The sequence below is a fragment of the Citrus sinensis genome, chromosome 4 (assembly GCF_022201045.2).
Source record: "Citrus sinensis cultivar Valencia sweet orange chromosome 4, DVS_A1.0, whole genome shotgun sequence".
In the NCBI taxonomy this organism is placed as follows: Eukaryota; Viridiplantae; Streptophyta; class Magnoliopsida; order Sapindales; family Rutaceae; genus Citrus; species Citrus sinensis.
In genome coordinates this window covers 29483916-29496507 of record NC_068559.1, presented here as the reverse complement: position 1 = coordinate 29496507, position 12592 = coordinate 29483916, and the positions used below count along the sequence as shown (strand labels likewise).

The window sequence follows — 12592 nt, the reverse complement described above, 5'->3', positions numbered from 1 at the left end:
GAAAAATTATACATAACTTTTTAAAAGAAAAATTAATATTCTGATATTAGAAAAAAAGGTTTTGATTAATATAAGCGTGGTTTATTTAATTAATCTCTGCCCTAAGAAGGATAAGACAAAACCCAATTCCAAAACTGAAAAAAAAAGAAAGGCAGCTTATGTCATGTGGAAAAGCAGTGAGTGAAGAGCGCGAGTGGGTTCACTTTTCTAAATATGCATGTATATTAATTTAATTTAATTATTATATTACATAGCGACTAGCGAGGGCAATGATTTTACATGCATCGAAATAAAGACAAAAGAAATAAAATAATGAGATGTAAATAAAGATAAAATAAATGAATAGAAATGACTTGTGTTTGGAAGTAATTAAGATAATATTTTTATATGTACGCTTTTTAGCTCTGTTTTTTTGGGGGGTAATTTTTAAAAACCTCCCCTGAGGTTTGGGTTTGTTGTAAGTAGATGGCGAGAATTGATTTATTTGTAAAAAATTCTCTACCGTCAGTTAAGTTTAACATTGACCGTTAGTTGACCGTGCAAAGATAATATTACCCTTAACAATAGTTTATAAACGAAAATAACTATAAAAAAAACCAAAATTATTAGTTATTTTACACTTTTTAAATTATTGATATTTTCTTAAAGTTCTTATAAAAAATTAAAATTAAAAAATTAAAAAATCCTCTTTAAATTATTAATATTTCCTTAAAATTCCTACAAGAAAGATAAAATTAAAAATTTAAAAATGAAATAGTCATAATCTTTACCTATGATATTGTAAATTTTTAGAATTGACAAAGATAAAATTATTAAAAAATAAGATTTGTGTTTTTTGCACCAATAATTTTGGTTTTTTTTTAGTTATTTTCGTTTACAAACTATTGTTAAGGATAATATTATCTTTATACGGTCAACTAACGGTCAATGTTAAACTTAACTGACGGTAGGGGATTTTTTATAAATAAATCAATTCTCGCCATCTACTTGCAACAAGCCCAAACCTCAGGGGAGGTTTTTAAAAATTACCCTTTTTTGGGGATGCGTATGCTATTTGTTGCAAATGTTTTGTTTGTATGGTAAATGCACAATGACGCGCGTCGCACGAAAGTGGGGCCGCGCTGGTGTTTGAAGAAATTTAGAAGCTGGTCCCACGCCCTCTCCTCCCACTGCCGTAGAGAGAGAGAATCCAACAGGGTGAGGATAGATCATAGAGAGACATAGAATAGATATTCGCAGGATGCCACGTGCGCCTTGTCAACCCCGGTGGGGTGTTCTGTCGGGCAAACCAGTTCCTCACAAATAACCTGACTTCATATTATTTATTATTATTCAATAGGATTAGAATCTCTATAAAAGGAGAGAGAGTACTCCTTTTACGTTCTAGCAAGTTCGTTCATTCAATCCAAGTTAAGTACGAAGCGCCCCACTCATTAATTGATTAAACAACCCTCTTCTCTTATTCTCTCTCATCCAATCTTCTTCTTCTTGTCGTTAATTATATGCTTAATTTGTGCTGAAGGCTAGCTGAAGCGTTATATATCATATATATATATGTTATGTAGAAGTAAGGAAAGGAAAGGGAATGGAGCTTGGCTTAAGCTTAGGAGATGCTGCAGGTTCTTCCAAGCCATTTGAATGGATGGAGAAATCGCATACCCTTGCCCATACCCGTACTAGTCGTAGTAACAAAGGCATAGGGTTTTGCATGGAGTTGTCAATCGGTCCTACAAGTTCTGTTAGAGAAGACGGCGATGATGATAACCGAAAACCAACACAAGAAGACGAAGACCATCACCATCATGAAGATGAACAAACAGAAACAGCAGCAGCAGCAGCAGCAAGGCTTGTGGATTCTGCCGAAATAAGAAGATGTTCAACACCAACACCAACAGCAGAGACAGCTAATATTATACAGCAGCTTGATCTATTACCAAACACTCCAGTCGTCCTCCCTCTCCCTCGTAACCCAACGCCTTCTTCTATTCTTGCCTCTTTCCCTGCTGCTAATTGGACCTCTGCAGGTTTTATATATATATTAGAACATTCATTAAAATTTTTCATTTGATTTATTAATTTGCTTTGCTTTCTTTTCTTTTTTTTTTTTTAAATTTAATCCAATATGTATATAATTAATTATTTTGTGTTTAATTTATATATACTATGTTATTTGTTAATATGAATTTTGATGCTTGGAATTTGTTAATAATTAAAAATAAAATGACTAGGGAGTTCAGAGGCGGCAGGTTCAGGGCAAATGGCAAGGGATGCGAACAAGTTGCCTATGGCTATCCCTGCTCCTCTCGATCTTCTTGTTCCTCATCATAATGATGATGAAGACCCATCATCACCAGAAGCAGAAGACGGGGATGGGAGCCATGGGGCAGGGGCTTTGTCTTCTTCTTCACTGAACACTACCAGCAGCGCTCAGATGGATTTTTGTATCCACAGTAGTAACCATCATCATAACGATACCAGTACTACTGGAACCGGAGGGACTAACAATATTAGGAAGAGCTGCGGGGATATCTTTCGAGCAAGTAATGATAATAATAATGAGGTGGTTGATGGTTGTTCGGAGCTGGAGGATGAAAATGGGTGCAGCACTAGAAAAAAACTCAGGCTCTCTAAACAACAGTCTGCTTTCCTTGAAGAAAGTTTCAAAGAACATACCACTCTTACTCCTGTAAGTATGTGTATTAGTATTAATTAGCTAGTAATACACCTTAATTACCTGCTACTTCTTTTTCTTTCTTTCATTTTATTATTATTGTTATTGTTAATGTTATTATTATTTCTTGTATATATGTGTGTGTGTGTGTGTGTGTGTATTAATTCACCTCACCTATGTATATGCTGCAGAAGCAAAAGCTTGCACTGGCAAAGCAGCTCAATCTTCGTCCGCGCCAAGTAGAAGTTTGGTTTCAAAACAGAAGAGCAAGGCACGTACCTTTGTCTTATTGATTCTATTCCATTCCATTCAGCATTCATTACTGCAAAATTAAATTAAATGAATGGTCATTCTTGTGTTTTCAACTTTTGTGGTTATTATTTAATTAATTGAATTAGTTGTTACAATTAATAAATGAATGAATGAATGAATGAATGCAGGACGAAGTTGAAGCAAACCGAGGTGGATTGCGAGTACTTGAAGAGATGCTGTGAAACATTAACTGAAGAGAATAGACGGCTACAAAAGGAGCTTCAAGAATTAAGAGCTTTGAAGAGTACTGCTGGCAATAATCCCTTTTACATGCAATTACCAGCCACCACACTCACCATGTGCCCTTCTTGTGAGCGAGTAGCCACCACCAATATTAATCCTCCTCCTCTCCCAACCACCACCACTACACCGCCTAAAGCAACTAGTAATAGTACTGGGTCGTCGCCTCTCAGTAGTAGGCCCATGTTCGTTCCTTTTTCTCATCACAAACCAACAACAACCGATGGACAAATATAATACTATTTGAATTTATGTCCTTGTTGATGGTTTCTTTTTTTTTTTTTCTTTTTTTTTTTTTTGCACTTGGGTATGAAATTTTAATTATTTGGTCTTTTTTAGTTTTGGTTTCATTTGTTATTTTGTACATACACAATGCACAATACACAAGAACACGGTGGTCTTCTGATGCGCAAATTAAAATGGGTTTGTTTGGTCATCGTGACTATCGGAAAACAAGATCTCAATTAGCTTAGCAGCGATTATTAGATTAGATTATATTAATTAGGGGATTGAGAAAGGATTTATGAATTTAATTTCCATATGTTTATGTTTGATTGATATTTCCTTTAATTAACTAATATGGAAAGAGAATTACTAGAGTACTTAATAAAATTAATTAATTAATGTTGTACGTTACAAAGCTTAGTAGCCGTTGGTGGTATGTGTGTGTAATGTTGTGGCTTGTATGTTTCGTTTTAAGGTTCAAAGGCTCAACGCAAATGCTTTTAAGAAAGGGAGGACTTTTATTTGTTTTTGAGTGTGTCTGCACTTTTACTAAAGATTTCATTCATTCATTCATTCAAAGCTTTCAAGCCAACATGTTGATTCAAACTTGACTCAAAAGCGGCATGCGCAGCACAGCGCATCAAGAGATCCTGTTCTGAGTTTTTTTTTTTTTTTAATTATTACATGATATTATTACTCATACATGAGATTATAATTGATATATACAATCAAACAATTATTATGATTAGTTTACATTAAATTTTATATGATACTATTTAAATTTACATTAAATCTTATATGGTATTATTCGGATTTTATCCTCTTTAATATTCGAGAGACATTCGAAAAAGAGAAGATCGTCTTTACTCAAATTTAAAGAAGGAAATTAAACTCTCATAATATTTTTGTGAGTGTTTAAATTACTATTCTCTCACTTGTAAGAGAGTAACTCTAATCACTTAGTTAAAGACCAAATGGTTGGTTCGAGTTTTCTTAAGGTTTTAAAGATAATTTTTTTGAGTTTTTAGAAATCCTATGTTATGTATTATATAGTAGGGGAAATATTGTGGTGTAACTGTGGTACAGTGCTACAGTTGTATTCAGTCGTTGGATGCTAGTAGACCCCACTAATCTAAGTGCATCTAATGGTTGGATGCAACTGTGCTACGGTACCACAGTTACACTGTAACCTGATGCTATATAGTAGTAACCTGATCCTATATAGTAATAATATATGAATAAATTTTATTTTTTTAATATTTTTATTTATTAATCATTTATTAACACATAATTATTATTATTTTGGTTCAGCATCAGCAGAGAAGTTCAAATAAAAAAGGATCTGATGGCTTTTTACATTGAAATTGAAATTGAAATTGTTGGGGGCTCATCTCTCTCTATATTTAATTAAGCAGGGATTTCATTATTAATGTGGTTATCAAGTGTATATTTTGTTTTTTCAACATCTGTGGGTTAGAAACTTAATTGTGTTATAAATAGACTTGATTTGAATTTGGATAGCACTTGACTGAAGGTAGTTTCCTAATAAATGTGTGATCCAAATTAATTACATGTCAGCCTAAGAGAAAAGAAAAAGGGCAGAAAGAGACGTGGGTTTGGGTGGGCGTGCGTGGGGTTGGGTTGGGTTGTGTGACTCTGAAGGACTTGAATGTCATATTAATCAATGTGTCCCTTCAAGTGGGGTACCCCCTTTTTTCCAGGCCCAATTATGGGTTCTCTCTCCTTCTCAGCCTCGGACACAACAAAGTACATTGCTCTTGCCCTTATGCCGTGCAAGGGCATGCATCGCACGTGGGCCCTCACAATAAAGCGAACAGATGTGCCCAAGCCAAAAGGGTAACTGCAATGTGGTTTTGTGGTGGCTACAGCTCGAGTTGTCATGGTTATGATGGGAAACAGGTCTGACTAATCGTAAGATGTTCATTTAAAAGATTCGCCATTTAATTAGAAAGACATTTCAGTAGGTAAGACCAGCAGTTGAGCATCCCAATTTTATGTAAGGATGGACATAAATCAATTCGGTTTACTTCTGCCTAGAAACCGAGCCGAATCGAATCTGATCGGTCTAAAACATTTTGAATTGATTATGAACCGAATTTAGATATCGGGCGAATCCAAATCAAAATATTTTAGTTCAATTTGGTTCAATTCGGTTCGGTGTGATTAATAAAACTTAATATTTTTTTCAGGAGATATTTGCTGGACAAAAATCTCAATCAAGATGATAAATATTGACGGTGATAATTAATTATTATAATTATCGTTTCGTGTTAATATGAAGCATAATTAATTATACGAAAATGCAACCGACCATGGACCCATTTGCTAAATCCTTATTGGGAAATATCAAGTCAAAAGGAATGGAAAGCTCAACCACCATTGTTACATGTCGTCCAATAATTTGGTGCGCTGCTGTTATGTGTCTATCTCGCAATCACTGATGATTTCTTATCCATATCACGTATCAACCACAAGAAGACATAATTAATTGTTCACTTTACTAATTGCCAATTAACAATTTTAAAAGACCTGCTCCATTCATGAAAGAAACATATACATATACATACATAGAGATGGATGTATAGATTGTAGAAGACAAGTAGTACTTTTTCCATTCTTCCGGCACTTGATTACTTTTGAGATGCATGCATTATAATTGTCAAAGATTGTTTATGACGGACGGACGGACGGACTTAATATTATGGTCACAGGGTACGTATTTGCATGCTTATTAATTTGCTGTTGTTTTGGTTTTCTACGCTCGCATTAGGTGGGATGATGACCAGTCTCGTTAGGGTTATATAAATGACCAGTCAGTCTCGATTAACCTGCAATTAATATGCGTCATCATTTTCAGTCAAAGTAGGGTCCTAGTCCACAAGATCGATTTATGGCTTGATTCATGTGATTGATGATGAACAATCATGGAAAAGTAAGGCACATGCGTTGAAGCAAACACCTTTAATTCATTTCTGAATTTGATTTTACAAATTAAAGTGGACGAAAAAAAGAAATGTATTATTAGATTTAGACGTGTCTTTGTGGTTAGTGGGGGCGGCGGCCGGTTGCCATATTGGCTGAGGGAGAGGGAGAGGGAGAGGGAGGAAGAAGCTCTTTATTTTATTTTATATTAATATATATATATATTAAATGTATACCACTTCCCATAAATTATTGTAATTGACTTTAAGACACCTTTCAAACACCCAAATATATATGTCTATCTTATCCGTTGAATTCATGAACAAAATACAATGATTTAAGGTAAGAAACCAACACCCCGGAATCGGAAGTGATCAGAGACTGACAAGAACATTGATTGAAGAAGATAAGATGTTAATAGCTCATTGAGTCATGACTTCATGCCTCGTCTGTCTGCAGTGTGTACGTATGTATATATGATGGTGTTGGTGTGTCATTTCATTGTACGTGTGGATTACTTTAACTTGTATAATTATTTAATTATGAAAGTGATTGAATGAAAAAGTTGGGAGTTTTGAATTTTGATAGGTGCTATTTATTATGGGTCGGTGGTGTGACGTCACTGCTTTTCACCAACTTCGATTCCATAGCAAATCAGCAATCCTCTCCAGTTATTGATAATGTTAGTTTAAAGCAACAGTTGGCTCAAATCAAATCTTTTTAAACTTAATTGACTTTAATTGGTTGAAGATTTGCACAAAACGCAAGTTTCGAGAAACTCCACTGTCCCCTCCACTAGAGGTTTAATTCTCAGTGTTGTTGCGTAATTATATTTTTTACATTACCAAAAAAATTGTACCTACGAACTTAAATATGGTTTAATTGATACAATTTTTATGTTAATGGAAATCACTATTTTGGTGATATAAGTTACATTATTATGTAATTTAACAACACATATAAAATCAAACATATTTCTTTATTTGTTCAAATTCCAACTTACATGGTGGGCTAAACATTTCGACTTGAATAAATTTGAATTCAAGCATGTCGATTTCTCTTTCCTTCTAATCACCCAATATTTTATACTTTTTTTTATTTCTTGTCTAGGTCAGAATTTTGAATAGAACTGATAAAATTTGACACGATCCCGTTATCAAATATGAACATAATACAAATAAATAGGTATGAGTTGTTAAATTTGACACAATTATTAAATGGGTTGGATTCAAGTCGACATGAACTTTTTCGGTCTCGGGTTAGGGTTAAAGTTCTTGACTTATTTACTTGATCAATGACACGATTATATTTTTTATTCTAAATTAATTTATAGGTTTTTGCTATCGAAACTCAAAATTTTTTTTTTTTTTGTAAGGATGAGCATATATACTGTATTTCATTTATAAAATTTTATTTAGATTAACTTCAATAGTACAAATATATAAAATATTAGTAAACATGTATATTTTATAATATTGACATATAATATTATTTAATTATATATAATTAAAACTTCAATAGTATACAATGTGTAATATTTTGGTAGGCATGGATAAATTATAACATCATAAAATTAGTAGTTTTTTAGTCCAAGATTCTAAAGTGTGCGAAAAGTCCAGAAAGGCTTTTTAAACCGTGGTGTTTAAGAGGTTTAAAACTTAAAACATTTAAACCGCACGGTTTATGTGTTTTTCTGGACTTTTCCACATTTCAAAATTCCATATTGGAATATTTCTAATGTATGTGTGTGTGTTTGTGTGTATGTATGTGTTTAATGTAGATTTTGTTAAACATATAGATATTAAGCGTGTTATTAGATAACCCATTTATTTTTTGTGTCAAGTTTAGATCTCAAAATTTTGACACAATTATTAAATAAGTCGTGTTTGGATCAATGACCTGTTTTACCAGCTCTATTATCAAACCTTCTTTTTATTAATATTATATACAATTCAATCAAATTTCAAAATAATTGAAACATACTTAAATTTACAATCAAACCAACATATCAAAGTTCAATACAATTGAACTATAATAAACTCCATGGTCATAAAGGAGACTCAAACTCTCTACCTTAGAATTTAGGGAACGAGAACCCAACTAATCCAATTAAAGAGTTATTAGCATAAATTGAATAAATAAGTCAATAAGAGAAGTGTTAAATGATATTAGATGGACTTCAAAGCAAAATCATCATAAACTACCTCTTCAGAAACGATTAGTGGTTGAGGGTAAAAGAGTAAAACAACAATAAAAATGCAAAGAGTTGAAGTTTTGGCACCCTTTATCAATCTTATAAAATCCTATTTTATTACAAAGACATTTAAAGAAAAATACTAATAGAATTATCTTTACTTGTATAAAACCCATATTTATTTTTTCAAACCCCTGACGTATCTTCTTTTATCTAGCCGCTCTCTGTTCCTTTCTAATTTGATTTTTTTTGTAGCTAATAATCTTGATGGTAAAGTGTCATCGTAGAGTTTCAAGGTTGGCAAGTAGCCAATGACCTGGAAAATAAAAAAGTACTGTACTGCGCACAAATTCAGTTTGTTCTTCACTAAACAGCTCCTTTCTTCTTCTTCTTCTTCACTCTCTCGCTCTCTCTCTTTTTTTAAATCCATTTGATATTGAAGAAGAAATGGGGAGCATAAAAGGCAAAAGCAATTTAGCCATAAGAACCTGCAATAGCATACATTGACTTCACAGTGGCATGTCGATCACCTTGGCCAATCCAAAATCGCCAACAGGAGCCTCAAACTTGTTGTTGAGATGTATCTTATTGGAATTTCCATCATGATTGAAAAAAAAAAATCCAATCTTTTCTTCTTATTTATTTGACATTAATAATTATATTTTTGAAAAGTTAGTGTTTTTGAATTTTGTAGAGAGTTTGAATGATTTAAAATGAAAAGGTTGTTTATTTAGGGAAAAAAAGGTATTTTTGAAATTAAGTGAATTATATGATTAAAAGAGGGTTTTGAGAGGATTTTGTAGGGGTGCCAGTTGTTCGACTCAAATCAAAATAAAAAGTGTAAAACTAAAAGATGCTAGTTGGGGGCCCAGTTGCTAAACCCAGCCCCAGTCTAAATTTAAAGGTGTTATACTTATGGCTACAAGCTTGGTCTCCTTATTGTAGCCATACCTTTTTGATGGCTGAACAAATGTTCCAATCTTTGTTCATTGTTCTCCAAATTTTATGTTGTTGCCAACCCAACTTCTAGCTTCTAAGGTACATACATAATGTGTCATAAGTTAGGGATATTTAACAAAGAAAAATTTCAAGGCTTCAGGTTGGATAGCAAAGTATAGTAAAGTCATTTCACCAATTTTAACCATCTAGTCTGGCTCAGGTCTAATCGCAGAAATCAGAATATTACTCTCAGAGAGTGCGTGTCATTTCTAACTTTGAATTATCAACCAGTGAAACAACATTTTTCATTTTGTTTCAAGGCTACACGATAATGCAACACTACTGCAAAACCCAGGATTCTACATCCATTTACAAACAACTCACACAGCTTTCCTCATGGCCTAACCTGAACTTGGATCTTCCAAGCATCTTACAAAATTTGAGTGCCTCGCTCGTTCCTAGCTTAATAGAAACCACGATATTGCTTAATCCCCTATCATTGGCAATGTTCACTGATACAAGTGTTGGTTGTGTCAGCTTCCAGCATGAGCATCATTCTGGGACTGTTCAACAAGCGGGGGCAGAAGAAGACTGAGCCTAGTTTTGTACCTCTCAATTCGTTTGGCACGTTCATTGCTCAACCTAAAGGCAAAACAAGAATATAACAATCAACCTTGGCATTCTGACAAAAGCAATCACAATTGGAAAATCTGTTTCCGAGTGAAAACTACAGTTCAAGGAAGCCACAAAAATGAAGGGAGAAACATACCGTGCTCGAATTTGTTTAGCGCGCTGAACATGTCTTCTCAATAGATCTTCTTCCGAAAGTCGATCAACATTCTCATCCTAAAATTGAAACAGAAAAACTCAAGTCATTTTGAATTTTCAGTTTGGAGAGAAAACTGCAATAACAGGATATTCTCAACTTCCATTTCATGTGTCCCTTGAAAACTCAAAAAATGTTGCTGTTTAAATTGAAGTTCAGCCTTGCTGCTTCATACTCTAATTCATTCTGTAATATTAAAATAATGTCAATAATAATCCTAAGACCAATGTTTACGCAAAGACTAACCTCATCGGTCTCGTCTTCATCCTCTTCACTTTCCTTTTCCTTAGCTATATTAGCATCAGCTCTAGGCATAGGCAAAGGTCTCGGGAGAGACTTTACACCATCCGCATGCTGTGGCTGGTAGTAAAATTAAGACACAAGGCATTATGAAAAAGCAAGCAATGCAATAGATCAAAAGATTGAAAACAAATAAATATACAGTGCTCATACGTCTTAAAACATTTAAATCTAATTCTGAAACTGAAAGCAAGAGAAAGTGAAAGATCAATGTCTCATGTCCAAGCGTGCCTAGAAACTAGTCTTGAATATCAAAATCAATATTTGCAAGGGTTTAAACAAAGATTCTGAGTTGACAACCAATCTCCGTATACTGAAACTATATCAGCAGAATCATATGATCAAAACAAATGCAAGATTTACTTTTTGAATACTAATGCTCTCAACCAAAACCTAAAACTTGAAACCATAGGATAAGCATCCTGCCATGGAAGTAGAATGAAATGAACCTGAGTTTCCTCAGGAGACCCATTTCTCAACCATGAACGGCAAAGTGCATAAAGAGAAGCCCCTTCAGTGATTCTGACCTACAAATATGAAACAAAGATTACTTATATCAGAAATTGCATTACAATCAAAGGCAAATATTAGAATCATTGACTAAGTTTAGTTCAGGGAAGTAGCCAAAAGGATTTCCTATAAGATCAATGGATTCATATTAGTAAAAAGCAAACTTTCTCGAGCAGGAACTAACCGACTTTAGTAGTTATAAAAAAAAAAGCATTAAACAATTACAGCAAAGACCATGGTTGATCCAAATACATGAATAGAACAAGAGGTTTCAAAAGTTCAAGTTAAAAACCAAACAGACAGCACGCTAAGCTAAGTTTAGACTTTAGAGCTTACTTTTCTATCTCTTACAATGGTGAAAGTCTCATCACTGTTATCCCTGCAAAAAGAAAGCAGAGTGAAAGAAGTATGAATGTTAGAGCACAATGATAATGATTGATGATGATATGTATCTAATCATAGAGGCAGTCATAGGGTATAGACCAGACAACAACATCACCTCAAATGTTTATTATACCCATTAGAGTCAGGAGGAATCACAGGGGATAGTGATGCTGATGATGATGGAGCAACCTGAAATGAAATTCAATTTGGAAGATTAAATTTAAACATTTGCATGACACAAAAGTATCTGGTTGTCATAAAGAAATTAAAAATTACTCATCCTCCTATGCATTAAAAAAGACAAAGACCCAAAAGAAAAAAAAAAGACCTTGAGATGGCCAGAAGAAACTGGTACTCCCCTGATGGGGGAAGGATTGCTGCTAATCTGAGGATGTTGGTGTTGTTGATTATTCAGAGGCGGCGGCCTAATCATGTGGTGGTGTTGGTGGTGGTGGAGCACAGGATGATGATGATTGTCCAAATGAGGCCGAGGATAAGGCGGCAGTTGATTAGGACGGGGTGGGTACCCACCGTGATTGGCCACAGTGACCGTCTGATCAGAGGGTCGCATAGGTTTTGGAATAAAACCGCGCCCAGATGAAGCAACTGGGTAAACAACCCCCTGACCTTGTGCTTGTCCTTGTGAATGACTAGGGTTTGCTGGCCGCTGATTTTGGTACATGTGTTGCTGTGGCGGCGCCTGCGACGGAGTTGTCGCCGTTGTAAAGGGGTTACTAGTCGTCATGGCGGGGATTTTGGTAAAATTCTGTCTTTTTTTTTTTGGTTTTATTTTTTGAACTGTTAAAGGCCTCTCTTTTTATTTTTATTATTTTATTATGTAATGTACAATAAGTAGAACATGCCCAAAACTAAAACAAAATTCAAAGTAAGCGCCAAATGTTTAAAATTATGATTTTTCTTTTTCTTTTCTTTTTTAATACAAAAAAGCGCTATGATTCAAATGAAAGATCTATTTATTATATGTAATTTATAAGCTTCAAAATTTCCTTTTATTAAAATGACTTAAATTCCAGAATTCTCAGAAGCG

At 34.0% G+C, this 12592-nt stretch overlaps 2 protein-coding genes across 5 annotated transcripts; one reads left to right on the top strand and one right to left on the bottom strand.

Annotated features, from left to right (window-relative positions):
- Positions 1 to 1201: 1201 nt before the first annotated feature.
- Positions 1202 to 3659, top strand: LOC102625076 (homeobox-leucine zipper protein HOX11-like). Of its 2 annotated transcripts, none has more exons than XM_052440278.1 (4): positions 1202 to 2024; positions 2238 to 2686; positions 2863 to 2942; positions 3112 to 3659. In XM_052440278.1, the coding sequence occupies exons 1-4, from the start codon at positions 1586 to 1588 to the stop codon at positions 3458 to 3460; spliced, it is 1317 nt and encodes a 438-aa protein (XP_052296238.1). In that variant the 5' UTR covers positions 1202 to 1585; the 3' UTR covers positions 3461 to 3659. The 2 variants fall into 2 exon arrangements, with proteins under 2 accessions (XP_052296238.1, XP_006482812.1); XM_006482749.4 differs by having other exon boundaries at positions 1207 to 2024; positions 2229 to 2686.
- A 6077-nt stretch (positions 3660 to 9736) lies between these two features.
- Positions 9737 to 12496, bottom strand: LOC102625547 (uncharacterized). 3 transcript variants are annotated; one of them, XM_006482751.4, is made up of 7 exons: positions 11873 to 12482; positions 11678 to 11733; positions 11497 to 11539; positions 11100 to 11177; positions 10597 to 10710; positions 10294 to 10370; positions 9737 to 10166 (listed from the first exon to the last, which is right to left on the bottom strand). In XM_006482751.4, exons 1-7 carry the CDS (start codon positions 12287 to 12289, stop codon positions 10058 to 10060), a joined length of 894 nt encoding a protein of 297 aa, XP_006482814.1. In that variant the 5' UTR covers positions 12290 to 12482; the 3' UTR covers positions 9737 to 10057. The 3 variants fall into 3 exon arrangements, 2 of the variants coding, with proteins under 2 accessions (XP_006482814.1, XP_015387132.1); XM_015531646.3 differs by having other exon boundaries at positions 11660 to 11733; positions 11873 to 12476; XR_008054345.1 differs by lacking the exon at positions 9737 to 10166 and having other exon boundaries at positions 11014 to 11177; positions 11660 to 11733; positions 11873 to 12496.
- Between the last annotated feature and the right edge of the window lie 96 nt (positions 12497 to 12592).